General features: G+C 40.9%; 1 protein-coding gene across 1 annotated transcript; it reads left to right on the forward strand.

Moving 5' to 3' along the window:
* Positions 1–13,273: 13,273 nt before the first annotated feature.
* On the forward strand, positions 13,274–16,969 carry LOC113075466 (uncharacterized). The gene is made up of 6 exons (XM_026248186.1): positions 13,274–13,400; positions 14,087–14,395; positions 14,595–14,855; positions 14,998–15,111; positions 15,516–15,562; positions 16,333–16,969. The coding sequence occupies exons 1-6, from the start codon at positions 13,346–13,348 to the stop codon at positions 16,504–16,506; spliced, it is 960 nt and encodes a 319-aa protein (XP_026103971.1). The 5' UTR covers positions 13,274–13,345; the 3' UTR covers positions 16,507–16,969.
* Positions 16,970–26,547: the final 9,578 nt, after the last annotated feature.

The following is a 26,547-nucleotide window of genomic DNA, read 5'->3' on the forward strand; positions in this document are numbered from 1 at the left end:
ACAAATTATTGATTAAAATCCAGCAGTGTATTAGATTTTTTTTTTATCAAATTATAATATATCCCCTATTTCTGTGTTTTCTCTACTGCACACACATCCTTGTGTTGTTTAGTCTGTTGATTTTCATTCATAGTATTCAGTTAACAAGGAAATATTTTGCAATAATAGTTAGAATAAATATGAATGATATCTAGGATTTCATTTATCATTATCATTATTTTACTTTATTGGAATCACAAATAGGAATTGACAATTAAAAAATCCAAGCGATGCCCAACCTTACCCATACACCACGTTATTTTTTACTGGCACATTTCAGTTCACACTGTTTTAAACATTTCTTTTTCTTTTAAACCTTTACTTATCCTTCAAATATCATGTTTTGCTCCAAAATCACTATATAGCATCAGTTGTGTTTGAAAAAGTTTGCTTCTGGTTCCATGTTGCTTCTTATCACAGTGAGACAATATTATTTGTAATTATATCTTATGTGATACAAGCTGTCAATTAGCATTGTATTGCAATTGGGTGTTTATTGTCTTCCAAATTTCATCAGTCAAAGCATCTCTATCTGCATGTTCCCTGTCAAGGGAACTTCGAACTGCATCCTCTGAAGGGACACTATGGGGAACACCTGGTCGTGACCCGTGTCTGAAGCATACTTTGAAAAACGCCAAAGTGTTGGCCGGCGACAGCCTCTGATGTCGCTACCGGCGCGACTATAAATACGCGCCCGTAGGACCTGTCACTTATCTTCTTCGTCTTCATTGACTGTTTTGTTTGAAGCATGCATCTGAGAAACAACCAGAAAGGTAAGAGTAATCTATTATTATTATCATGGCATCCACTAGCAAGGCGTTTATACAGTGTGTGCATCCATGTCCGCGTTATTTGACACCTGATGACACACATAGTCTTTGCGTCTCTTGTTTGGGCGAAGAGCACGTGCGCGATGTCCTTGAGGGGGCAATCTGTGTGCACTGCGAGTGTTTTTCTGTGAAAAAAAGCTCCGCTCTCGTTTGTCTCACTTTACGAGTAAAGAGGGATGGCCATCTGGCTCCCGCGGCTCAGGTCCCGCCGTTGCCGAGGCACGGAGGAGAATGAGCTCGTGGGGATCACAGGTGGATCTCGCTGAGGAGTGTAGAGAGGGACTTTTCCTTTCACACTCTCCGGCGGCAAACGAGAATGAACTTCAGGAGGAATATGCGTGTCATTAACCCATTCTGATACTGAAGTTAGTGCTCTGCTGGGTTTTACCCAGAAAGAGAAGGAGATATTTGAGAGTGGCGAAGAAGCTGAGGCTGAGCCTCTCATTTCTCCTGCTCTGCGTATGGGGAGCTGTTAGAGGTTATGGATCGCGCTGCGGAAAAATTAGACTTGCCATGGAAGCGTGCCGGAAAGGTAACGTCGCGAGGTCGCCTCGATGAGCATTATTTGTCTGACCATAGCCCACCAGCCCAGGTGAGTCTTTCATTCTTGCCTGACTTACATGCAGAAGTCAAAAAGGAATTAAAGAGGCCGTTTTTCTCTCACATCCTTTGCTTTCAGCATATGAGTTATGCTGATATCGATGGCATACACGAGAGCGGCTATGAGAGGATGCCCCCTGTAGAAGAGATGCTGGCTAGCGATCTCTCAGTGGGGGAAACATCCTCTCTAAAATCTCCCTCTTTGCGATCTAAGCCCTTCCAGGATGCATCCTGCTTAAATGGTAAATCATACGCAGCTGCAGGTCAGGCTGTGGCTTCGTTGCACACAATGGCAGTACACACGCTAAGCCTGTGTACTTTTTCTCAAAACCACATAGTGGTCAGTGTACACGTTAACACTTTGCCCACTGTCTGAAATCCACGTAAGTGGTAAGTGTGCACACAAGACTCTGCACACTTTCTGAAATCCTGTACGGTAAGGGTTACGCACTCCGCTTCATTCCCTTTCTTAAGTTGATTAGCCCTAGGGTTCCTTGGGCTTCATTCAACCAGTGTGTATTTGTTATACACCTCAAGCACCGCCCCTCAACATGGGGGGCTGTGTGGGCAATTATCACAGTAGTTTAGCAGCACTCCCCTTTTCTAAAAGGGTCACCTATGAGCATGATGCTCGGAGCTCGGAGTCCTCCTCTCATGGGAGACTGAATTCTTGTTTTTTTCATCAGAGTGCTCCAGTACTACATGCTGTTTTGAGACGCACTGTGAGAGCAGACATCTTGCTGAGGCAGGGGCTGAGGCTCGGGGAATTGCGCCTTCGCACCAAGGTGTTGAAGCAGAGTTGGAGAGGTTGGCCAGACCTGGGTGGATCGGTTTTGTGGCTTGAGAGAGCAGTGCACTATCCCCTCTGGCTTCCTCTGACTCATCCAGCTCCATTGGGGCTGGACGCCATGGTACAGGCGTGGCCGAGGCTTCATCTGTACATTCCGTTCCCGGTGAAATGGTAGAGTTGGTACTTAGTGTTTGCCATGATTCTGGCCTGCACTGCCCTCAGCATGGCGGTGTGGGTATACTGTTCCCCATAGTGTCCCTTCAGAGGACGCAGTTCGAAGTTCCCTTGACAGGGAACGTGTTAGGTTACGAATGTAACCATGGTTCCCTGACAGGGAACGAGACACTGCGTCCTCTAGCTCCCTGCTATGCTTCGGACGCAAGCTTCACGAAGAAGATAGGTGACGGGTCCTACGGGCGCGTATTTATAGTCATGCCGGTAGCGACGTCAGAGGCTGTCGCCGGCCAACACGTTGGCGTTTTTCAAAGTATGCTTTAGACACGGGTCACGACCAGGTGTTCCCCATAGTATCTCTTCAGAGGACGCAGTGTCTCGTTCCCTCTCAGGGAACCATGGTTACATTCGTAACCTGAGACGTTATTCAGCTGTGGTGATATCTGATGCATTTGTCCATATAATGGATTTCCTGGATCTCACCTGTGACATTAAAGACATTGAAGTACCTGTGTGTTAGGGGTAACTGTATGTTAGGGTTAGGGTTAACCTTGCTACATAATGCTCACATCATCTCATTTTGGTAAAAAAAGAAGAATACTACTAAAGTATAGGGATGCACAAAATTTTCAATAACCGAAATTATTCAGCCAAAAATAGTAAAAATATATATTTTGGTGCAAGGCCGAATAAGCGAAAAGGCAGAATACCAAGCAATTACTAACACGTTAAAATAGAGGCACGCATTAATACAGCAAACATGTTGAATCAACATTTTACTTCCATTCAAATTAATTAGAACTAAACAAATTAAGAGAGTAGTTCTTACTTATACTGAATTAGTAGGCCAATTAGTAAGATGGTGATCACAAAAGTGCTTTATTAACAAGCCTATGTAAGCCTGTTGCCATTTGAAAGTGAAAGTGAAATTAATGCAGTTTACAGCCAGCATCACTACAGTAACTTTAATGTTCTCATATATCACACGACACAATTATAACAGTGATTCTGTGTCATGTCTGAATGGATGAAGTGACATGTTTATTATCACTTTACATTGTGGCGCAAACGCAGCGCTGTGCAGGAGACTCTGCTTTTTCGTGCAGCTGGTGGATGCATTGCGTAGCGCTGCTTTACACTTTTGTATGTGTTAACACATCAGTATTTGCTTTTTGTAGTTTGGTGTAAGTTAATAACAGAGCCTAATGTGGGGGAGGTCTCCCTCGCTTTGGCGATCGGCTCTCAACTCGACTGGTCCACAGGTCCAGAAATGTCCTGGTCCTCCTGATGTATACATACGTAAAGGTCAAAAGTAGCTGTATGTAGCAGATGAATCTGATAAACAAAGTCAGTGGTGTGCGGGGGGGTGGGGAAGTGGGTCTCGAGTCCCTGCCCCTTTGTGGTCCGAGTAAATTATGCACACATTATAACAAAGCCAAATAAGTTTTTGTAAGTGAATATGTTCCTTAACTTAAGACATAACACATGAAACATTCTTTTTTTGCAACCTGCTGCTGTATTTATGTATTTCTAATTTCTAATCCTTCTTTCTGATCAGTCTTTGTTTCATTAATGAAGTAGAAAACTCACACATTGTTGAGTAGGAAGTACAGTCTCAACTGACTGAGCATCGGAAAGTTTGGTTCTTTTTTTATTGCTCATACTTCCTCCACAGGGCTAAGTTGAGCTAAAACATTAATCTCAGATTTGTTCTCATTAATTTTCATTCTCATTCATCTCATTGTTATATGCTGTATCAAAAGTTTGTTTTTGCATGTGTAACCCCTCTCTCCCGGGTCCTCAGTGCCACAAGTGGGCCTCAAACCCTGGTCTCAGACATGAGAGGTGGATACACTAACAAGGAGGCTAAATGACTGCAGCCACTAGTGTCAGTCACTAGTGCATCTCTTGAGAACAGGGGAGTGAGGTTTACCTGCACAGCACCTACCCGCTGGCCTCCATTACACATGTACTGTATGCAAAACGTAAACTGCAAAGTTGCTTGATAATGGTGAGATGTAAGTTTTAGTAGTTTTAGCTGAACTCTGTCTGTGGAAAAACATGAGTATTCCTCAGCATGCAGCGCAGATCAGCTCGAAGCATAATGAAGCAGATATCATTCTCTTTTGGAAGGCCAAACAAAGTATTTTCACTTTCACAATGAAACACACAGTGTGACCACAACATGGCGGCGGTGGCAATAACAATACTACAGCAAAATAAAAGGTTCAACCTTGAAACAACGTTGAATTTTATGTGCATCTGGCTGATAGATCAACCATGATTTATCTGTCAATCAGTTGCATTTCCAATCCCTTTTTCTGTGTGCATGCTTAAAATGTGTAAGCACATGGTTGTATAAATAAGATTATTCATGACCGGACAATTTATTCATATCCAAAACGAGACAATATTGACATTGGAGCGTTAAACACTCTCATGTAGTGCATGTTTCATTCATATTCGAAGCTGGATGGCACTCTCACGCAGAAAGTCCAAAATGACTTAACAGAAGTAATAACTTATGACATGCAGGAAATCCCTAATTTGTACAAATGTATCCCACAACTGCTGTAGCTATAAAAGGTAATTTCAGGTAATTTTGAGGTAATAAATATAATATATTAGTAATCCAGTACAAATTGACATAACATTTTATACAGTATAGAAACAATTTTTCCTTATTATGTGTTTGTATTAACAAATCCTAAGATTGCCATTAAGAAAATAAAGAAAAATGGAATATTATATAATACAAATTATTGATTAAAATCCAGCAGTGTATTAGATTTTTTTTTTATCAAATTATAATATATCCCCTATTTCTGTGTTTTCTCTACTGCACACACATCCTTGTGTTGTTTAGTCTGTTGATTTTCATTCATAGTATTCAGTTAACAAGGAAATATTTTGCAATAATAGTTAGAATAAATATGAATGATATCTAGGATTTCATTTATCATTATCATTATTTTACTTTATTGGAATCACAAATAGGAATTGACAATTAAAAAATCCAAGCGATGCCCAACCTTACCCATACACCACGTTATTTTTTACTGGCACATTTCAGTTCACACTGTTTTAAACATTTCTTTTTCTTTTAAACCTTTACTTATCCTTCAAATATCATGTTTTGCTCCAAAATCACTATATAGCATCAGTTGTGTTTGAAAAAGTTTGCTTCTGGTTCCATGTTGCTTCTTATCACAGTGAGACAATATTATTTGTAATTATATCTTATGTGATACAAGCTGTCAATTAGCATTGTATTGCAATTGGGTGTTTATTGTCTTCCAAATTTCATCAGTCAAAGCATCTCTATCTGCATGTTCCCTGTCAAGGGAACTTCGAACTGCATCCTCTGAAGGGACACTATGGGGAACACCTGGTCGTGACCCGTGTCTGAAGCATACTTTGAAAAACGCCAAAGTGTTGGCCGGCGACAGCCTCTGATGTCGCTACCGGCGCGACTATAAATACGCGCCCGTAGGACCTGTCACTTATCTTCTTCGTCTTCATTGACTGTTTTGTTTGAAGCATGCATCTGAGAAACAACCAGAAAGGTAAGAGTAATCTATTATTATTATCATGGCATCCACTAGCAAGGCGTTTATACAGTGTGTGCATCCATGTCCGCGTTATTTGACACCTGATGACACACATAGTCTTTGCGTCTCTTGTTTGGGCGAAGAGCACGTGCGCGATGTCCTTGAGGGGGCAATCTGTGTGCACTGCGAGTGTTTTTCTGTGAAAAAAAGCTCCGCTCTCGTTTGTCTCACTTTACGAGTAAAGAGGGATGGCCATCTGGCTCCCGCGGCTCAGGTCCCGCCGTTGCCGAGGCACGGAGGAGAATGAGCTCGTGGGGATCACAGGTGGATCTCGCTGAGGAGTGTAGAGAGGGACTTTTCCTTTCACACTCTCTGGCGGCAAACGAGAATGAACTTCAGGAGGAATATGCGTGTCATTAACCCATTCTGATACTGAAGTTAGTGCTCTGCTGGGTTTTACCCAGAAAGAGAAGGAGATATTTGAGAGTGGCGAAGAAGCTGAGGCTGAGCCTCTCATTTCTCCTGCTCTGCGTATGGGGAGCTGTTAGAGGTTATGGATCGCGCTGCGGAAAAATTAGACTTGCCATGGAAGCGTGCCGGAAAGGTAACGTCGCGAGGTCGCCTCGATGAGCATTATTTGTCTGACCATAGCCCACCAGCCCAGGTGAGTCTTTCATTCTTGCCTGACTTACATGCAGAAGTCAAAAAGGAATTAAAGAGGCCGTTTTTCTCTCACATCCTTTGCTTTCAGCATATGAGTTATGCTGATATCGATGGCATACACGAGAGCGGCTATGAGAGGATGCCCCCTGTAGAAGAGATGCTGGCTAGCGATCTCTCAGTGGGGGAAACATCCTCTCTAAAATCTCCCTCTTTGCGATCTAAGCCCTTCCAGGATGCATCCTGCTTAAATGGTAAATCATACGCAGCTGCAGGTCAGGCTGTGGCTTCGTTGCACACAATGGCAGTACACACGCTAAGCCTGTGTACTTTTTCTCAAAACCACATAGTGGTCAGTGTACACGTTAACACTTTGCCCACTGTCTGAAATCCACGTAAGTGGTAAGTGTGCACACAAGACTCTGCACACTTTCTGAAATCCTGTACGGTAAGGGTTACGCACTCCGCTTCATTCCCTTTCTTAAGTTGATTAGCCCTAGGGTTCCTTGGGCTTCATTCAACCAGTGTGTATTTGTTATACACCTCAAGCACCGCCCCTCAACATGGGGGGCTGTGTGGGCAATTATCACAGTAGTTTAGCAGCACTCCCCTTTTCTAAAAGGGTCACCTATGAGCATGATGCTCGGAGCTCGGAGTCCTCCTCTCATGGGAGACTGAATTCTTGTTTTTTTCATCAGAGTGCTCCAGTACTACATGCTGTTTTGAGACGCACTGTGAGAGCAGACATCTTGCTGAGGCAGGGGCTGAGGCTCGGGGAATTGCGCCTTCGCACCAAGGTGTTGAAGCAGAGTTGGAGAGGTTGGCCAGACCTGGGTGGATCGGTTTTGTGGCTTGAGAGAGCAGTGCACTATCCCCTCTGGCTTCCTCTGACTCATCCAGCTCCATTGGGGCTGGACGCCATGGTACAGGCGTGGCCGAGGCTTCATCTGTACATTCCGTTCCCGGTGAAATGGTAGAGTTGGTACTTAGTGTTTGCCATGATTCTGGCCTGCACTGCCCTCAGCATGGCGGTGTGGGTATACTGTTCCCCATAGTGTCCCTTCAGAGGACGCAGTTCGAAGTTCCCTTGACAGGGAACGTGTTAGGTTACGAATGTAACCATGGTTCCCTGACAGGGAACGAGACACTGCGTCCTCTAGCTCCCTGCTATGCTTCGGACGCAAGCTTCACGAAGAAGATAGGTGACGGGTCCTACGGGCGCGTATTTATAGTCATGCCGGTAGCGACGTCAGTGGCTGTCGCCGGCCAACACGTTGGCGTTTTTCAAAGTATGCTTTAGACACGGGTCACGACCAGGTGTTCCCCATAGTATCTCTTCAGAGGACGCAGTGTCTCGTTCCCTCTCAGGGAACCATGGTTACATTCGTAACCTGAGACGTTATTCAGCTGTGGTGATATCTGATGCATTTGTCCATATAATGGATTTCCTGGATCTCACCTGTGACATTAAAGACATTGAAGTACCTGTGTGTTAGGGGTAACTGTATGTTAGGGTTAGGGTTAACCTTGCTACATAATGCTCACATCATCTCATTTTGGTAAAAAAAGAAGAATACTACTAAAGTATAGGGATGCACAAAATTTTCAATAACCGAAATTATTCAGCCAAAAATAGTAAAAATATATATTTTGGTGCAAGGCCGAATAAGCGAAAAGGCAGAATACCAAGCAATTACTAACACGTTAAAATAGAGGCACGCATTAATACAGCAAACATGTTGAATCAACATTTTACTTCCATTCAAATTAATTAGAACTAAACAAATTAAGAGAGTAGTTCTTACTTATACTGAATTAGTAGGCCAATTAGTAAGATGGTGATCACAAAAGTGCTTTATTAACAAGCCTATGTAAGCCTGTTGCCATTTGAAAGTGAAAGTGAAATTAATGCAGTTTACAGCCAGCATCACTACAGTAACTTTAATGTTCTCATATATCACACGACACAATTATAACAGTGATTCTGTGTCATGTCTGAATGGATGAAGTGACATGTTTATTATCACTTTACATTGTGGCGCAAACGCAGCGCTGTGCAGGAGACTCTGCTTTTTCGTGCAGCTGGTGGATGCATTGCGTAGCGCTGCTTTACACTTTTGTATGTGTTAACACATCAGTATTTGCTTTTTGTAGTTTGGTGTAAGTTAATAACAGAGCCTAATGTGGGGGAGGTCTCCCTCGCTTTGGCGATCGGCTCTCAACTCGACTGGTCCACAGGTCCAGAAATGTCCTGGTCCTCCTGATGTATACATACGTAAAGGTCAAAAGTAGCTGTATGTAGCAGATGAATCTGATAAACAAAGTCAGTGGTGTGCGGGGGGTGGGGAAGTGGGTCTCGAGTCCCTGCCCCTTTGTGGTCCGAGTAAATTATGCACACATTATAACAAAGCCAAATAAGTTTTTGTAAGTGAATATGTTCCTTAACTTAAGACATAACACATGAAACATTCTTTTTTTGCAACCTGCTGCTGTATTTATGTAAAGTGAAGAAATGGTAACTGAACAAATCAGTGAACGAATCTGAATTAATCATTTTGATGAAAGAACTGAAAATGAACAAATCTCTTGAAAGAATAAACATTTCCACCACTACTGCTAACTGTAATTATAGGGATAGTTCACCCTAAAATTTTATTTTTGTCATTATTTATTCACTCACATGTTGTCCTAAACCTATATTAATTTATTTCTTGTGCTGAACACAAAAGTTATTTTAAAGAATTCTTACTGGTCCACATTGGCTTTGAAAGTAAAAGAATACTATGGAAGTCACTGGATACCAGAAACTGTTTGGTTTTCCACCTTCTTCAAAATATAATTTATGTTTAGCAGAAGAAGGAAACTCTTTCATGTTTAAAATGAATTTTAAGCAAGTAAATGAAGGTATACAAATAAAACACTAGCCTATTTTAAAGGTGCTGTAGGGAACTTTTGTAAAAAAATATTTTTTACATATTTGTTAAACCTGTCATTATGTCCTGACAGTAGAATATGAGACAGATAATCTGTGAAAAAAATCAAGCTCCTCTGGCTCCTCCCAGTGGTCCTATTGCCATTTGCAGAAAGCCATGCGCTCCCGGTAAAAAACAACCAATCAGAGCTGCAGTCCGTGTGTTAAAAAATGTGTTCAAAATGTAGAAAATTAACATAATAAGCGAGTACACCATGAATCCATTTTCCAAACCATGTTTTTGGCTTGTCCTGAATCACTAGGGTGCACCTATAATAAGTGTTTATATTCTGACTATTTTAGATTGCTTCGGGGGTACCGCGGTGGAGTAACCCAGTACCTTTGTGATTCTTCATAGACATAAACAGAGAGAAGTAGCTCCGGCTACAATGTTCTTCTGCAAGATGCAAGCAGTTCTGTTTATTAACCGCTAGAGCGTCGAAAGTTCCCTACTGCAGCTTCAAATGTTGGTGAATTATTCCTTTATTGTTAATAAAACACCATTTTGCCCCTGCCCTCTGGAGGTCTGTGCATGTCACTGAATAAAGGCATAATCAATTTTTCTCTCCTCAGTATGCGGATCTGGAATCAGTGTGTTCATACACCATCACACTTTAGAAGATTAGTCTGGAGGAATGATAAATCAGGAAATGTAGTCAGACCTCTAAATTAATCTGGAGAAATCAAACCGTACAGAACATGCTTAAGACAGACAGTGGACTCTACAGAGCAATGACTATTGGAAAACAAGAAATGTGTGTTGCTGACTAAAACATATCAGTTATAGGTGAGTATAATTCAGTGAAATTAATTTCATTTTTGCACAGTTAATTCATGTTCTGGTTGTGATGAGCTTTACAGAGTAGAATATCAAAAGAATCAGCACAATCATGTCACTGAACAGAACAAAGAGGGTAGATATAATTTTAGTTTTCGCATTACAGTTTACAATGCATTTTTATTTATTTATTTCAGTCTCAAGAATTTACAATTGTAAAGATTATTAATGTCACTTGGAAATGAAAGCAAATACAAATTTACATTGACTAATATGTGATATATATACATTGACTAATATATGAATTCAGCACCCTTCTTGTCCAGGCCCTTGTCATTTCTGGGCTGGACTGCTGCAGTACTCTTCTAGCTGGACTTCCATCAACCACAATCAGATCTCTACAAATTTTTCAGAATGCAGCGGCACGACTGGTCTTCAGCAACCCCAAAAGAGCCCATGTTACACCTCTCTTTATCTCCTTACACTGGCTAACTGTTAAGACTAGCATCAAGTTGAAGACATAGATGTTTGCACATAGGACAGCCACAGGCTACTGCCTACTTCCACTCACTACTACGAATCTACATCTGATAGTGAGCGGCGCCTCGTGGTAACATCACAGAGAGGCTCAAAATCACTTTCAAGAACATTCTTGTTTACCATTCTTGGCTTTCAAGCGACAGCTGAAAATTAATCTCTTTCGACACTGCTTGACTTCATCCTAAATTGAAAAAATAAAAACAAAAAAACCCTGGTCTTTCTCTTTATTTATTCCTTCCCTTTCTAGCTTGTACTTATTTGAACAATGCCTAAAACTTGGTATTACAAGCACTTCCTGTGTCTGTTTGCCTCTTTAAGAAGTATCGCTTTATGTACAGTATTCCCCAATCACTTTGGATAAAAGCATCTGCAAAATGAATAAAAGGATGTAAAATTAAACAGAGCATCTAAAAAGGTGTCAGATATACTGTAGAATGTCTGCTCAATCATCAAGTGAACTGAAAAGCATTAAAATAATTTAGTGAAAGAACAGTCAAAAAAGGAATGGATTAGCATAGGAATGAAAGTTTCATTGTATATATTTTATAAGACATTAATCGACTAACACAGGCTTCACCTTGGCTGCAACATGAACTTTGAAAAGTCTATTATTACATATTACAATTTTTTATTTTTTTATTTTTATTATTATTATTATTATTATTTATCTCAGACAGCTTTAGTTCACTTTTTAAAACCCTTTACAGTATTTTCCTATCAACTTTCATCTTGCCACAGCAGAAAATGTTTCAATCAAAATGCACTTAAACTATCCATATAAAGTTTTGGTGGTGGTTCTGTCTTAATGAGAAAAGAATAAGCAATTTGAGAGATTTAGTGACTGAATGTACTTTGCCCACTTTGCCCACCTCATGAACGTAAATAACTACTCTTACATCATCCATATTTGAATTCTTAGCCATTTATTCTCAAACAAAATAATGCAAAGTATCTTTAATTTTATCATATTAGTGTTCTGATGACTGTTAATGTGAAAGATTTAATTTCAGCAGAGAATCTCAAAGAAATCAACAGTTCCTTTCCTCTCCATGGGCTATTGGTCGTCGCTGGTTCATCAGTGTTGGTTTTCACAGCAGTTCCTATAATATGCTGCTCTTACAAGAAGTGTAAAGGGGTAGGTCTGCCTTAATAAAAAATAAATGACTGTATAGCCCTAGAAATTAATTTTTTGTATGTAAGTCACTTTCTAAATGTATTCTATTAATTCTCTTAGGTGTCCAACAGAAAGATCATACAGAATGTGGACAAGTTAATGTAAAAGATGGTTCATCTGCATCTGAAACAGACTATACAATTTATTCAATAGTGTATTATTCTACAGTCAAGGAAGACAACCTGTGCATAAATAGCAAAGGTTAAATCTATGTAAAAATGTGCGTTTGTCAATAGATGTCTTAAAATATTTTGTAACATTTTTAGCATATGGTAAACATGCTCATTTAAGTCATTCATTATAAATCAAATGTTATGAGGATATTCCCATTTATGATACATTTTTGCTTTTTTAGTGAAATAGTTAATTCATACATAGGCCTTCTGCAGAGTAGGAATAGGAAGTGTTTTTGCTCTCTCAACTGACTCCATACAGCTCATGTTTCTATCACAGACCAAGCTTATGGAATTACATTTGGTTCACTAAAAATGAATGAAACTTTATAAATTGAACGTAACGTTTTCAGAAACTATGAAAAATATGCCATTACAAAAGAATAAAAACACAATGAAAGTGAAAAGAAATTAACTCAGTCGCACAATTGTAACAGCCTCTTCAAATATGCTTCATTCTTTGTTAATATTTTTCAAAGATTAGTTTTCAGATTTCGCTTATGTTTCGCAGTGGCGTCTGTACTTCCCGGTAAGAGAGCACATGTCCATCAAAAGCTCACTATCCAAACAGAGTAGATCACTGTTAAGCCCGCCCCCATGACAAGTTTGTGTCAAAACACCAAACGAAAAACTGCGAAACGTGAGCGAAATCTGAGCCAATGCATTCCGAATCTACGATTAGCGAAAACAAATCTTTGAAAAAACGCCAACAAAGAATGAAGCATGGTTGAAGAGCCTGTTACATTTGTGCAACTGTGTTAATTTTTTTCATTTTCATTGTGTTTTTCTTCTTTTGTATTAGCATAGTTTCTGAAAAAGTTATGTTCAGTTGTATAAAGTTATTTTTCTTTTTTATTGAACCAAATGTAATTCCATACAAGCTGAGCTAAAACTCATTTCTTGAGACTCCTAACCGTTTCCTCTTTTAGGCTTACATGCATCTTGACGTCAGTGACAGAATTTGCTGCTGTATGTAGTTTCAGGAATTCTGTTTCTTTGAGTGAACTTCAGTATCTACAAGGAAGTCATTGCAACAGCAGTGATTAATGTTTTAAAATCGTTACAATGGCATTAAATCACATACTCAGATTCCTTCTTTGTCTTCTAACCTTCAAAACAGGTAAAACACATTCATTAAAATATGTAATATATATAATATGTATGTAACCAGAAATGTATCAAAACAACCATATATTATTTTCTTTCCTAATGCTGTCTGCAATACATCTAATATAAAAACATTACCTTTCTAATCTTTTTGTATTCTATCTATTTTGTTTATATATTATACAATTATAAAATGACCTCTAACACTAGCTTGCTATATTCTTTTTCTATTCTATCTGTTTACTTTTGATTTATTATATTATTCAAAAGTCCATGCTACATGTACTGTGTTTAAGCTAACTGAGACTTGTTATAGAACTTATATATCATTGCTCTTTTGTTGTTTTTGTTGTCCTCATTTGTAAGTCCCTTTGGAAAAAAGCATCTGCTAATTGACTAAATGTAAATGTAATTTAAATTTAATAACAAAAAAAAGTGAGAAAAAAAGCTTGAAACAGAATCCATCCTACCAATTTTTTATATGTGTAAGCAGAGACAAAGTTCCAGATATGGGCAGTATTGCTGTATTACATTTTTAATATGCTATTCTATCATTGTAAAATGTGTGTATGTATGTAGTATTTTTATTACATTAAAATACTACATACCTGCATATAAACTTTTCACAAAGAGAACAGCATAAAACTCCTCTAGTAACGTTACACATTTTGAAAAATTGGCTTCTTTCTCTCTCCTCAGGGTTCAGTGCTGAGATCTCTGTGTTTGTGCAGACAGGAGATTCTGTTCACCTGGATATACAGACACAACAACTACCAGAGTTTGATCTTATATCCTGGATGAATGATAAATCAGAGGTTATAGTTAGATACAACAGTGATTCCAAAAGAGTAAAACCTCTTGATTCCTACAAGGACAGAGTGGTTTTCAATGATGTAACCTTCTCTCTGACTCTGAAGAACATGCAGAAGACAGACAGTGGACTCTACACAGCAAGAATAAGTGGATCAATAATCACAGATTTGGTCTCATACAGAGTATCTGTTATAGGTGAGTCTCATTTCTTTGTGTGATTAAATGTTTTCCTGCATAAAAGATAATTCATAAGTGCATTTTATGAACAGTTTAACAGTTTTACATAATGTGCAAATTAAGACCAGCTTTTGGCACATGGATTTGCTACTGCAAAAAAAACATTAATAATTTGTGTTGTGCTTAGATTGTGACTTGGTTTAAATGTGTGTTTCAGACTCTGTGGAGGCTCCTGTCCTGACTGTGAACTCAAACTGGTTCAGTGGTAACTTCTGTACTGTGAACTTCACATGTAGAGCTCATGAGCTCATGATTAACTCCAGCTATCAGAACAACAGATGCTCTCCACAGGAAGTGACATCACAGATCAACACTCTCATCCTGGACTGCAGTAAGGAATACATCATTTGTAACCATAGCAACCCTGTCAGCTGGAATGAAGACAAAATAAACATCAAAGAACTCTGCATTTATAAAGGTATCTGACCAAACACAGAGACACTCAATCATTCAGAGTGCAAATCAACATCTCTCAAAATAGATTACTTTTGTTTAATAAATCTAGTCTAACAAGCTCAACTAAACTTACAACTGTAATCTTATTGTGTCTTATTTTCCAGAAAATGAATTAAACATTGACCAGACTTTGTCTTCTTTCCTGTGGCCATTTGTTGGTTCAGTGGCATTGTGCATTTTGAGTCTTTTAGTCTTTCTGTACTTCAAGTATAAAAAAGGTATGTCCATGTTGCCTCATTCTCAATGAAAAAACTGATCTCTGTGTTCATCAGTTTAATCAATTAAGTACTTTACTGCTTTTGTAAATAAATAAAAAAGAAAGATGAAAACAGATTTATTGAATTTTTTTCTCTCTTTTAGTAAATTGTAATACTGTAGAATATTGTCTTCATTTATGAAATGGTTTACACTACACCTGCTGTATTCAACTGAGTACACGAGGAAAGCCCCAGATGCAGAAGTTTCACAACATAACACTAAAAGAACTAAGTTTAGAGCAGTTTGGAATTAGCAGCCAATATAAGATAAATAAACGAATATATATATATATATATATATATATATATATATTATTTGATAAGTCTTGATGCTGATATGTTGCTGTACATTGTAAACCTCACAGGTGCTCAGGAGGAGGTAGAAGGTAATACAGTCTATGCTCAAGTTGAGGTAAGCTTCAAACTACTGTTCATCACTAAGCTTGCAGACACCATGTGTTCTCATGCAGTGTAGTTCTTATTAATCATGTTCAATCTAATGCATAATAATATGGGAGGATATAGCATGTACAGCTATTTCTGTAATGATTGGTTATTTGTATGTATTAATGTTTTGATTTCAGTAACATAAGCTTCCATCTATAAATCAGCGTTTCCCAAACTATTCAAACGTATATCTTCATGTTATCTTTAACAGTATATCAAAAATAAACACATCATCTAAACAAAAGGACATTATTGAAAAAAAATAACTTGTCTCAGTATGATGAACTACTTGTTAATCTAAGGAATTTTTTTTTCCACTTCAAAAACCTTTAGCACAATGCACAGGTTGTGTCAATGTTAAAGGATGAAACGATAGACACCTATAAAGTGTTGTAGATATTTACTACTTTTTTTATAGTTTTTTATGTCCCAGGACATATTATTATATATTTGTTGTCCGTTACATCTGTGGATGAAACTGTTGATGTACCTAGGTAACTGTGCAGTGTTTTTGTACTTTTGTTTTCTTGCTCGATTCACGTATTCTTTCTCAAATACACAAGCATTTAAAAAGGAACCACAAGTAACACACTGAATTATGCATGAAAAACAAATAATTTATTTATATTTTGTAAAACGTACTCCAATAATCTATATTTACAACTAATATATATATATTAATTTTTTTTTCTCAATGAGGGATTAAAAAAACACTTTTTTGATTTATTTCATTAGGCTGAAGACCAGACACGAGAGAAAACGGGAAACGATCGACCCATCACAGTCTACTGGACATTAGGACAACACAAAAAACCTACAATCCCCCCTGAAACAGACCATACAGTTTATTCAGAGGTGTACAAACAACCAAATGAGAAACTATCTGCCATTTCAGCCGATGCCTCTTAAAATGAAACTGGCTATGTGTCATGGGGAAGTTGTCACAAGACTTGATCTCAAAATGGCTTCCTTTGTCACATGCCGCATGTTTTGTATTTCTTGTGGTTTATACTTAGACAAATCATAAAATGGCACTTTGAAAGTACATATCAAACTGTACTTTACTTTGACTTTTAAATTGCATTTTGGCCCATTCTGTTCTCGTTTCCTGTCATGTTTGTAGTTTCTTTGCAGTAGTTTGGATCATGTTACATACTCTAACTATTCTCTGTCATAGCTTTAAATGATAAACAAAGGGTATGCAGGTCTAATTTTCAGTCAAAGTTGTTTTCTCTAGCATTGGTTTAATATATTCATTCAAACTTCCACAACCAAGCTGTCCTAATATTTCTGTGTGTATTTTGAACTTTTTGTTGTGAATTCTGAATCTGATATTGTTACACAGAACATATATCGTCTAAAAAAATTAAAGTGATCAATATTAATGGAAGTGAAAAAAAAGTGTGACAACTAACCCCGGTCGGCTCCACATGAAAATGAGCAAACACTGGAGGTATAATCCTGACGTCACCTCTCGTGTTATATTTAGCAAGTAGACATTTGAATTCAAACATATCCAGCAAACATGACTTATACCTCAAGTATTACTCGTAGAGTTGCCAAATTACAAGTCTTTTCAGTCCATTTTGACAGAGAACCACTAGATGGCGACATTTAATCTTATTTATTTATTTATTTATTTAAAATCGTATTTTAATTACGCTTTTGTTGATTCTTGGCTTAGTCTTGGAGATATCTTTACCTGAGAAAACACTGATGAAGCTTACAGAGACCCACACATCATGCAGACTATAATACATTTATACAAATTAAGAATCAATTCCCACAAAGTAAGGATTTGTTCCCTTGTTTTTGAACTTAATTTCCTTCATTTTAGATAATCATGGTCACAGATTAAGAATTTGTATGCACTAATTTGTTCTTCGCTTTTATAATAGTAGAAATAGCATCATAGCGCCTCACTGATATATCTGTCATTTCACAGCAGCTGTCAGACTGTCCTCTAATGGGGACCTGTTCATCAACTTCCAGAGCAGGGGTCCAACTGTTTTGTGAAATGCAAAAATATTTATGTTTGAATGAACACTAAAGCTGCCTCCCACAGTTATGATTTATCATTTGAACTGGCACTAAAGCTAAGGGGAAGTGATATAGAGATGCATCTGTGTTTATGAAGCTGAAGTCACATATTTAACAACCTTCATTGTTACATGGACAGAATCATTCTCTTTGAAATTTAATTTTTAATTCTTAATGTTTCATTTACTCAAGCTCTGTATTTGACCTTAAATGTTTTAATACATGTGTGTTTCAGATAAGGTAGAATCTCCTGTCCTGACTGTAAACTCAAACTGGTCCATCATGAACCCTGTATCTTTACATGTAATGGAAGTAACATTTCCATCAGCTTCATAGAAGCAGCTGTTCTCAAGAAGACCCCAACATCATCTGATCACTACACCCTGATCTGCAGTGATAAATCCATCATGTGTAACGTCTTGGTTACGTATGTAACCCTCGTTCCCTGAAGGAGGGAATGGAGACGTTACGAATGGGATCTCGCCCGAGAGCCCAATCACCTTCGAGTGGTACAAAACGAGCCAATGGTACACAAAGTACCTTGGTCTGCGGAATTTGCATCGCGAGCTCCGCCCCGCAGAGCGGGTATATAAGGAGCAACGCGAGCAACTCGCATTCAAGTCTTCGCTGAGGAGCCGAGCCAGTGACCCGGCCGTTCAGCGGAACAGCGATGTGGCAAGGGGACGTAACGTCTCCGTTCCCTCCTTCAGGGAACGAGGGTTACATACGTAACCAAGACGTTCCCTTTCAGTCGGTCACGTTCGACGTTACGAATGGGGTCCCTTACAAAACGCCACATGGCTGTCTTCCAGCGACCCGTGTGAGTGATAGCACCCTGTCGTGAGGCCAGCACGAGTGAGGGCCTACAGCTCGCACAGAATACGCTGGGTAGCATATTCCAGCTGGACATATGCTAGCAGGCTGCCTGCCCGTGGGAGGACTTACAGAAGCAGGTATCTACCAAGGTGGTGATACATAAGAACTCTGAGGTACCCAGCCCGCAGGGTGGAATTTTCAACGACAGAGCTGACAAGGCTTGCCAAGGGAAAGACACATGCTGCGGAGAGACTTACTGTGGACATACACACGTGGGATTACCCAGAAGGGGAATCACGACACATGGAGGCACCTAGTTCCACACATGGCTGACCAAGGGGCATGTACGCAAGTGTTGGACATCAACAGTGCTGGAGGAACCCAGGGTTCTGACTGAGGAACTCACCTGAGGGGAATAGCGCACGCATCCAGTCCACGGAGTGGAATGGCGAAGCAAGCGGATTGACACCGAGCAGGTCCTTAATGGCCCGAAGGGGCGAGTATCCGGGAGGACACGGGCTCTACACGGAGATTATAAAATCTTGCGAATGTGTTAGGTGTCGCCCAGCCCGCAGCTCTACAGATGTCTGCTAGCGAGGCGCCATGCGCCAGCGCCCAGGAGGAAGCTACGCTCCTAGTTGAGTGAGCTCTCACCCCTAGGGGGCATGGCAGGTCTCGAGCCTGATAAGCCAGGAAAATAGCATCCACTATCCAGTGGGATAACCTCTGCTTGGAGACAGCCTTTCCCTTCTGCTGGCCTACGTAACAGACAAAGAGCTGGAATGAAGACAAAATAAACATCAAAGAACTCTGCATTTATAAAGGTATCTGACCAAACACAGAGACACTCAATCATTCAGAGTGCAAATCAACATCTCTCAAAATAGATTACTTTTGTTTAATAAATCTAGTCTAACAAGCTCAACTAAACTTACAACTGTAATCTTATTGTGTCTTATTTTCCAGAAAATGAATTAAACATTGACCAGACTTTGTCTTCTTTCCTGTGGCCATTTGTTGGTTCAGTGGCATTGTGCATTTTGAGTCTTTTAGTCTTTCTGTACTTCAAGTATAAAAAAGGTATGTCCATGTTGCCTCATTCTCAATGAAAAAACTGATCTCTGTGTTCATCAGTTTAATCAATTAAGTACTTTACTGCTTTTGTAAATAAATAAAAAAGAAAGATGAAAACAGATTTATTGAATTTTTTTCTCTCTTTTAGTAAATTGTAATACTGTAGAATATTGTCTTCATTTATGAAATGGTTTACACTACACCTGCTGTATTCAACTGAGTACACGAGGAAAGCCCCAGATGCAGAAGTTTCACAACATAACACTAAAAGAACTAAGTTTAGAGCAGTTTGGAATTAGCAGCCAATATAAGATAAATAAACGAATATATATATATATATATATATATATATATATATATATATATATATATATATATATATATATATATATTATTTGATAAGTCTTGATGCTGATATGTTGCTGTACATTGTAAACCTCACAGGTGCTCAGGAGGAGGTAGAAGGTAATACAGTCTATGCTCAAGTTGAGGTAAGCTTCAAACTACTGTTCATCACTAAGCTTGCAGACACCATGTGTTCTCATGCAGTGTAGTTCTTATTAATCATGTTCAATCTAATGCATAATAATATGGGAGGATATAGCATGTACAGCTATTTCTGTAATGATTGGTTATTTGTATGTATTAATGTTTTGATTTCAGTAACATAAGCTTCCATCTATAAATCAGCGTTTCCCAAACTATTCAAACGTATATCTTCATGTTATCTTTAACAGTATATCAAAAATAAACACATCATCTAAACAAAAGGACATTATTGAAAAAAAATAACTTGTCTCAGTATGATGAACTACTTGTTAATCTAAGGAATTTTTTTTTCCACTTCAAAAACCTTTAGCACAATGCACAGGTTGTGTCAATGTTAAAGGATGAAACGATAGACACCTATAAAGTGTTGTAGATATTTACTACTTTTTTTATAGTTTTTTATGTCCCAGGACATATTATTATATATTTGTTGTCCGTTACATCTGTGGATGAAACTGTTGATGTACCTAGGTAACTGTGCAGTGTTTTTGTACTTTTGTTTTCTTGCTCGATTCACGTATTCTTTCTCAAATACACAAGCATTTAAAAAGGAACCACAAGTAACACACTGAATTATGCATGAAAAACAAATAATTTATTTATATTTTGTAAAACGTACTCCAATAATCTATATTTACAACTAATATATATATATATATTAATTTTTTTTTCTCAATGAGGGATTAAAAAAACACTTTTTTGATTTATTTCATTAGGCTGAAGACCAGACACGAGAGAAAACGGGAAACGATCGACCCATCACAGTCTACTGGACATTAGGACAACACAAAAAACCTACAATCCCCCCTGAAACAGACCATACAGTTTTATTCAGAGGTGTACAAACAACCAAATGAGAAACTATCTGCCATTTCAGCCGATGCCTCTTAAAATGAAACTGGCTATGTGTCATGGGGAAGTTGTCACAAGACTTGATCTCAAAATGGCTTCCTTTGTCACATGCCGCATGTTTTGTATTTCTTGTGGTTTATACTTAGACAAATCATAAAATGGCACTTTGAAGGTACATATCAAACTGTACTTTACTTTGACTTTTAAATTGCATTTTGGCCCATTCTGTTCTCGTTTCCTGTCATGTTTGTAGTTTCTTTGCAGTAGTTTGGATCATGTTACATACTCTAACTATTCTCTGTCATAGCTTTAAATGATAAACAAAGGGTATGCAGGTCTAATTTTCAGTCAAAGTTGTTTTCTCTAGCATTGGTTTAATATATTCATTCAAACTTCCACAACCAAGCTGTCCTAATATTTCTGTGTGTATTTTGAACTTTTTGTTGTGAATTCTGAATCTGATATTGTTACACAGAACATATATCGTCTAAAAAAATTAAAGTGATCAATATTAATGGAAGTGAAAAAAAAGTGTGACAACTAACCCCGGTCGGCTCACATGAAAATGAGCAAACACTGGAGGTATAATCCTGACGTCACCTCTCGTGTTATATTTAGCAAGTAGACATTTGAATTCAAACATATCCAGCAAACATGACTTATACCTCAAGTATTACTCGTAGAGTTGCCAAATTACAAGTCTTTTCAGTCCATTTTGACAGAGAACCACTAGATGGCGACATTTAATCTTATTTATTTATTTATTTATTTAAAATCGTATTTTAATTACGCTTTTGTTGATTCTTGGCTTAGTCTTGGAGATATCTTTACCTGAGAAAACACTGATGAAGCTTACAGAGACCCACACATCATGCAGACTATAATACATTTATACAAATTAAGAATCAATTCCCACAAAGTAAGGATTTGTTCCCTTGTTTTTGAACTTAATTTCCTTCATTTTAGATAATCATGGTCACAGATTAAGAATTTGTATGCACTAATTTGTTCTTCGCTTTTATAATAGTAGAAATAGCATCATAGCGCCTCACTGATATATCTGTCATTTCACAGCAGCTGTCAGACTGTCCTCTAATGGGGACCTGTTCATCAACTTCCAGAGCAGGGGTCCAACTGTTTTGTGAAATGCAAAAATATTTATGTTTGAATGAACACTAAAGCTGCCTCCCACAGTTATGATTTATCATTTGAACTGGCACTAAAGCTAAGGGGAAGTGATATAGAGATGCATCTGTGTTTATGAAGCTGAAGTCACATATTTAACAACCTTCATTGTTACATGGACAGAATCATTCTCTTTGAAATTTAATTTTTAATTCTTAATGTTTCATTTACTCAAGCTCTGTATTTGACCTTAAATGTTTTAATACATGTGTGTTTCAGATAAGGTAGAATCTCCTGTCCTGACTGTAAACTCAAACTGGTCCATCATGAACCCTGTATCTTTACATGTAATGGAAGTAACATTTCCATCAGCTTCATAGAAGCAGCTGTTCTCAAGAAGACCCCAACATCATCTGATCACTACACCCTGATCTGCAGTGATAAATCCATCATGTGTAACGTCTTGGTTACGTATGTAACCCTCGTTCCCTGAAGGAGGGAATGGAGACGTTACGAATGGGATCTCGCCCGAGAGCCCAATCACCTTCGAGTGGTACAAAACGAGCCAATGGTACACAAAGTACCTTGGTCTGCGGAATTTGCATCGCGAGCTCCGCCCCGCAGAGCGGGTATATAAGGAGCAACGCGAGCAACTCGCATTCAAGTCTTCGCTGAGGAGCCGAGCCAGTGACCCGGCCGTTCAGCGGAACAGCGATGTGGCAAGGGGACGTAACGTCTCCGTTCCCTCCTTCAGGGAACGAGGGTTACATACGTAACCAAGACGTTCCCTTTCAGTCGGTCACGTTCGACGTTACGAATGGGGTCCCTTACAAAACGCCACATGGCTGTCTTCCAGCGACCCGTGTGAGTGATAGCACCCTGTCGTGAGGCCAGCACGAGTGAGGGCCTACAGCTCGCACAGAATACGCTGGGTAGCATATTCCAGCTGGACATATGCTAGCAGGCTGCCTGCCCGTGGGAGGACTTACAGAAGCAGGTATCTACCAAGGTGGTGATACATAAGAACTCTGAGGTACCCAGCCCGCAGGGTGGAATTTTCAACGACAGAGCTGACAAGGCTTGCCAAGGGAAAGACACATGCTGCGGAGAGACTTACTGTGGACATACACACGTGGGATTACCCAGAAGGGGAATCACGACACATGGAGGCACCTAGTTCCACACATGGCTGACCAAGGGGCATGTACGCAAGTGTTGGACATCAACAGTGCTGGAGGAACCCAGGGTTCTGACTGAGGAACTCACCTGAGGGGAATAGCGCACGCATCCAGTCCACGGAGTGGAATGGCGAAGCAAGCGGATTGACACCGAGCAGGTCCTTAATGGCCCGAAGGGGCGAGTATCCGGGAGGACACGGGCTCTACACGGAGATTATAAAATCTTGCGAATGTGTTAGGTGTCGCCCAGCCCGCAGCTCTACAGATGTCTGCTAGCGAGGCGCCATGCGCCAGCGCCCAGGAGGAAGCTACGCTCCTAGTTGAGTGAGCTCTCACCCCTAGGGGGCATGGCAGGTCTCGAGCCTGATAAGCCAGGAAAATAGCATCCACTATCCAGTGGGATAACCTCTGCTTGGAGACAGCCTTTCCCTTCTGCTGGCCTACGTAACAGACAAAGAGCTGGTCTGAGGTCCTAAGGCACCGAGTTCTGTCCACGTAGGTGCGGAGCGCACGTACTGGACAGAGCAGCGCCAGGGCTGGGTCTGCCTCCTCCAGGGGCAGCGCTTGCAAGTTCACCACCTGATCCCTAAAAGGAGTGGTGGGAACTTTGGGCACGTACCCAGGCCGGGGTCTCAAGATAACGTGAGAGTTAGCCGGCCCGAATTCCAGGCACGCTTCGTCAACTGAAAATGCCTGCAGGTCCCCGAGCCTCTTCACCGAAGCCAAAGCCGTCAGGAGCGCAGTTTTCAAAGATAAAAACTTTAGCTCTACTGAGAGCAAGGGTTCGAAGGAGCTCTCTGCAGTGCTGATAGAACCACTGCGAGGTCCCAAGAGGGGACTTGCTGAGGGTCGAGGCGGATTGAGCCTCCTTGCTCCTCTCAGGAACCTGATGATCAGATCGTGCCTTCCAAGAGACTTACCTTCAACAGGGTCATGGTGAGCCGAAATGGCAGCCACATAGACCTTGAGGGTGGAAGGAGACAGCCTTCGTTCCAACCCCTCCTGAAGAAAGGAAAGCACTGACCCAATCGGGCACTTCCAGGGGTCCTCACGCCGTGAAGAACACCAAGTGACGAAGAGGTTCCACTTCAAAGCATAGGCATGTCTGGTGGACACGGCTCTAGCTGAAGTGTAGCGTCCCTTAGCGGGGGCGGAGTGTGGGCACTCGTCTGACTCCAAGTGGCAAAGAGGGCATGAGAAGGCGAAGCGTTCTTGAGCCGTCTTTGCATGGAAATTGGCAAGGGGAGAGGGGAACGAGAGCGGCGAGGAAGCACGTCGCCAGCTGTCATTCGTGGCCTCTTGGGACCCGGAGGTAGAGGAAACAGCTCTTTTAGTGAAGATTAGTGACCCAATCGGGCACTTCCAGGGGTCCTCACGCCGTGAAAAACACCAAGTGACGAAGAGGTTCCACTTCAAAGCATAGGCATGTCTGGTGGACACGGCTCTAGCTGAAGTGATGGTAGCTACCACCTGTGGTGGCAAGGTACCTAAACCTTCAGTGACCCGTCCAGAACCCACACATGTAGGTTCCATAGATCGGGACGTGGGTGCCAGAGGGTGCCCCGTCTCTGAGAAAGAAGGTCCCTCCTCAGAGGAATTGGCCAGGGAGGGGCTGTCGCGAGGAGTACAAGTTCGGGGAACCAGGTCCGGCTGGGCCAAAAAGGCGCAACCATGAGGACCTGCTCCTCGTCCTCCCTGATCTTGCACAACGTCTGTGCAAGAAGGCTCACTGGGGGAAACGCATACTTGCGCAGGCCCAGCGGCCAGCTGTGTGCCAGGGCGTCCGTGCCGAGGGTGCCCTCGGTCAGGGAGTAAAACAACTGGCAGTGGGAATTTTCTGGAGAGGCAAACAGGTCTACCTGGGCGTCTCCGAAGTGTTCCCAAATCAGCTGAACCGACTGGGGGTGGAGTCTCCATTCCCCGGGGCGAGACTGCTGTCGTGAGAGCTCGTCGGCTGCACGATTGAGCCTGCCTGGAATGTGAATGGCACGAAGCGACCTCAGATGCTTGTGACTCCACAGGAGGAGATGGCGAGCGAGTTGCGACATGCGGCGGGAGCGTAGACCACCCTGATGGTTGATGTACGCTACGGTCGCAGTGTTGTCCGTACGGACCAGAACATGCTTGTCCTTCAGCAGGGCCCTGAAGCGGTGCAGAGCAAGACGTACTGCTAGCAACTCGAGGCAATTGACATGCCACTGAAGTCGGGGTCCTGGCCAGGAGCCTGACGCAGCATGCCCATTGCACATGGCACCCCAGCCCGTGGCAGAGGCATCTGTTGACACAACAACATGTCTGGACACCGGTTCTAGGGGCACGCCGGCCCATAGAAACGAGGGGTCCAACCACGGGGTGAAGTATCGACGGCAGGCCGGAGTGATGGTCACTCGGAGCGTGCCCTGTTGCCATGCCCATCTCGGGACTCGGTCGTGAAGCCAGTGCTGAAGCGGTCTCATATGGAGTAGCCCGAGCGGTATGACTGCCGCCGCGGACGCCATATGCCCCAGGAGCCTCTGAAACAGTTTCAGTGGAACCGCTCTCTTGCCCTCGAATTGTCTCAGGCAACTCAGCAGTGACTGCGCGCGCTCGTTTGTAAGCTGCGCGAACATGGCGACCGAGTCTATTTCAGAATCAGAATCAGAATCAGAAAGAGCTTTATTGCCAAGGATGTTTGCGCATACAAGGAATTTGTTTTAGTGACATAAGCTTCCAGTACACAGAGACACCAACACACAGACAAAAAAAAAAAAAGGTAGTCAAATAAATAAGTGTATAAACAATTGTGCTATAAATGATAATGGAATAGGATTGAAAAAGATGCAGGGATGTACTAGGATGGAGGGGTAACAAATAAATATAAGGATGTTGCACTTTTGTTTGCATAAGCATAAGTGGGGAACATTTAACTGTTCATGAGGTAGATTGCCTGGGGGAAGAAACTGTTTTTGTGCCTTGCTGTTCTGGTATTTGCGGCTCTGAGACGCCGGCCAGATGGCAAAAGTTCAAAAATGGGGTGACTTGGATGTGAGGGGTCCAGAGTGATTTTATGAGCCCTTTTCCTCACTCTGGATGTATACAGTTCTTGAAGGGTGGGCAGGGGAGCACCAATAATCCTTTCAGCAGTCCGAACAGTTCTCTGTAGTCTTCTGATGTCTGATTTTGTTGCTGAGCCAAACCAGACAGTTATAGAAGTACACAGTACAGACTCAATGACGGCTGAGTAGAACTGTTTCAGCAGCTCCTGTGGCAAGTTAAACTTCCTCAGCTGGCGAAGGAAATACAGCCTTTGTTGGGCCTTTTTTACAATGGAGTCAAT

The sequence above is a fragment of the Carassius auratus genome, unplaced genomic scaffold, assembly GCF_003368295.1.
Source record: "Carassius auratus strain Wakin unplaced genomic scaffold, ASM336829v1 scaf_tig00017067, whole genome shotgun sequence".
NCBI classification, from domain to species: Eukaryota; Metazoa; Chordata; class Actinopteri; order Cypriniformes; family Cyprinidae; genus Carassius; species Carassius auratus.

What these genes read in the sequence shown, in the direction of transcription:
- LOC113075466 (XM_026248186.1), top strand. Translation starts at nt 13,346, where the DNA reads ATGGCATTAAATCACATACTCAGATTCCTTCTTTGTCTTCTAACCTTC. An exon ending in ATACAGAGTATCTGTTATAG is followed by an intron (nt 14,396 to 14,594) that starts GTGAGTCTCATT and finishes TGTGTGTTTCAG; the next exon opens with ACTCTGTGGAGGCTCCTGTC. An exon ending in CAGTCTATGCTCAAGTTGAG is followed by an intron (nt 15,563 to 16,332) that starts GTAAGCTTCAAA and finishes TTATTTCATTAG; the next exon opens with GCTGAAGACCAGACACGAGA.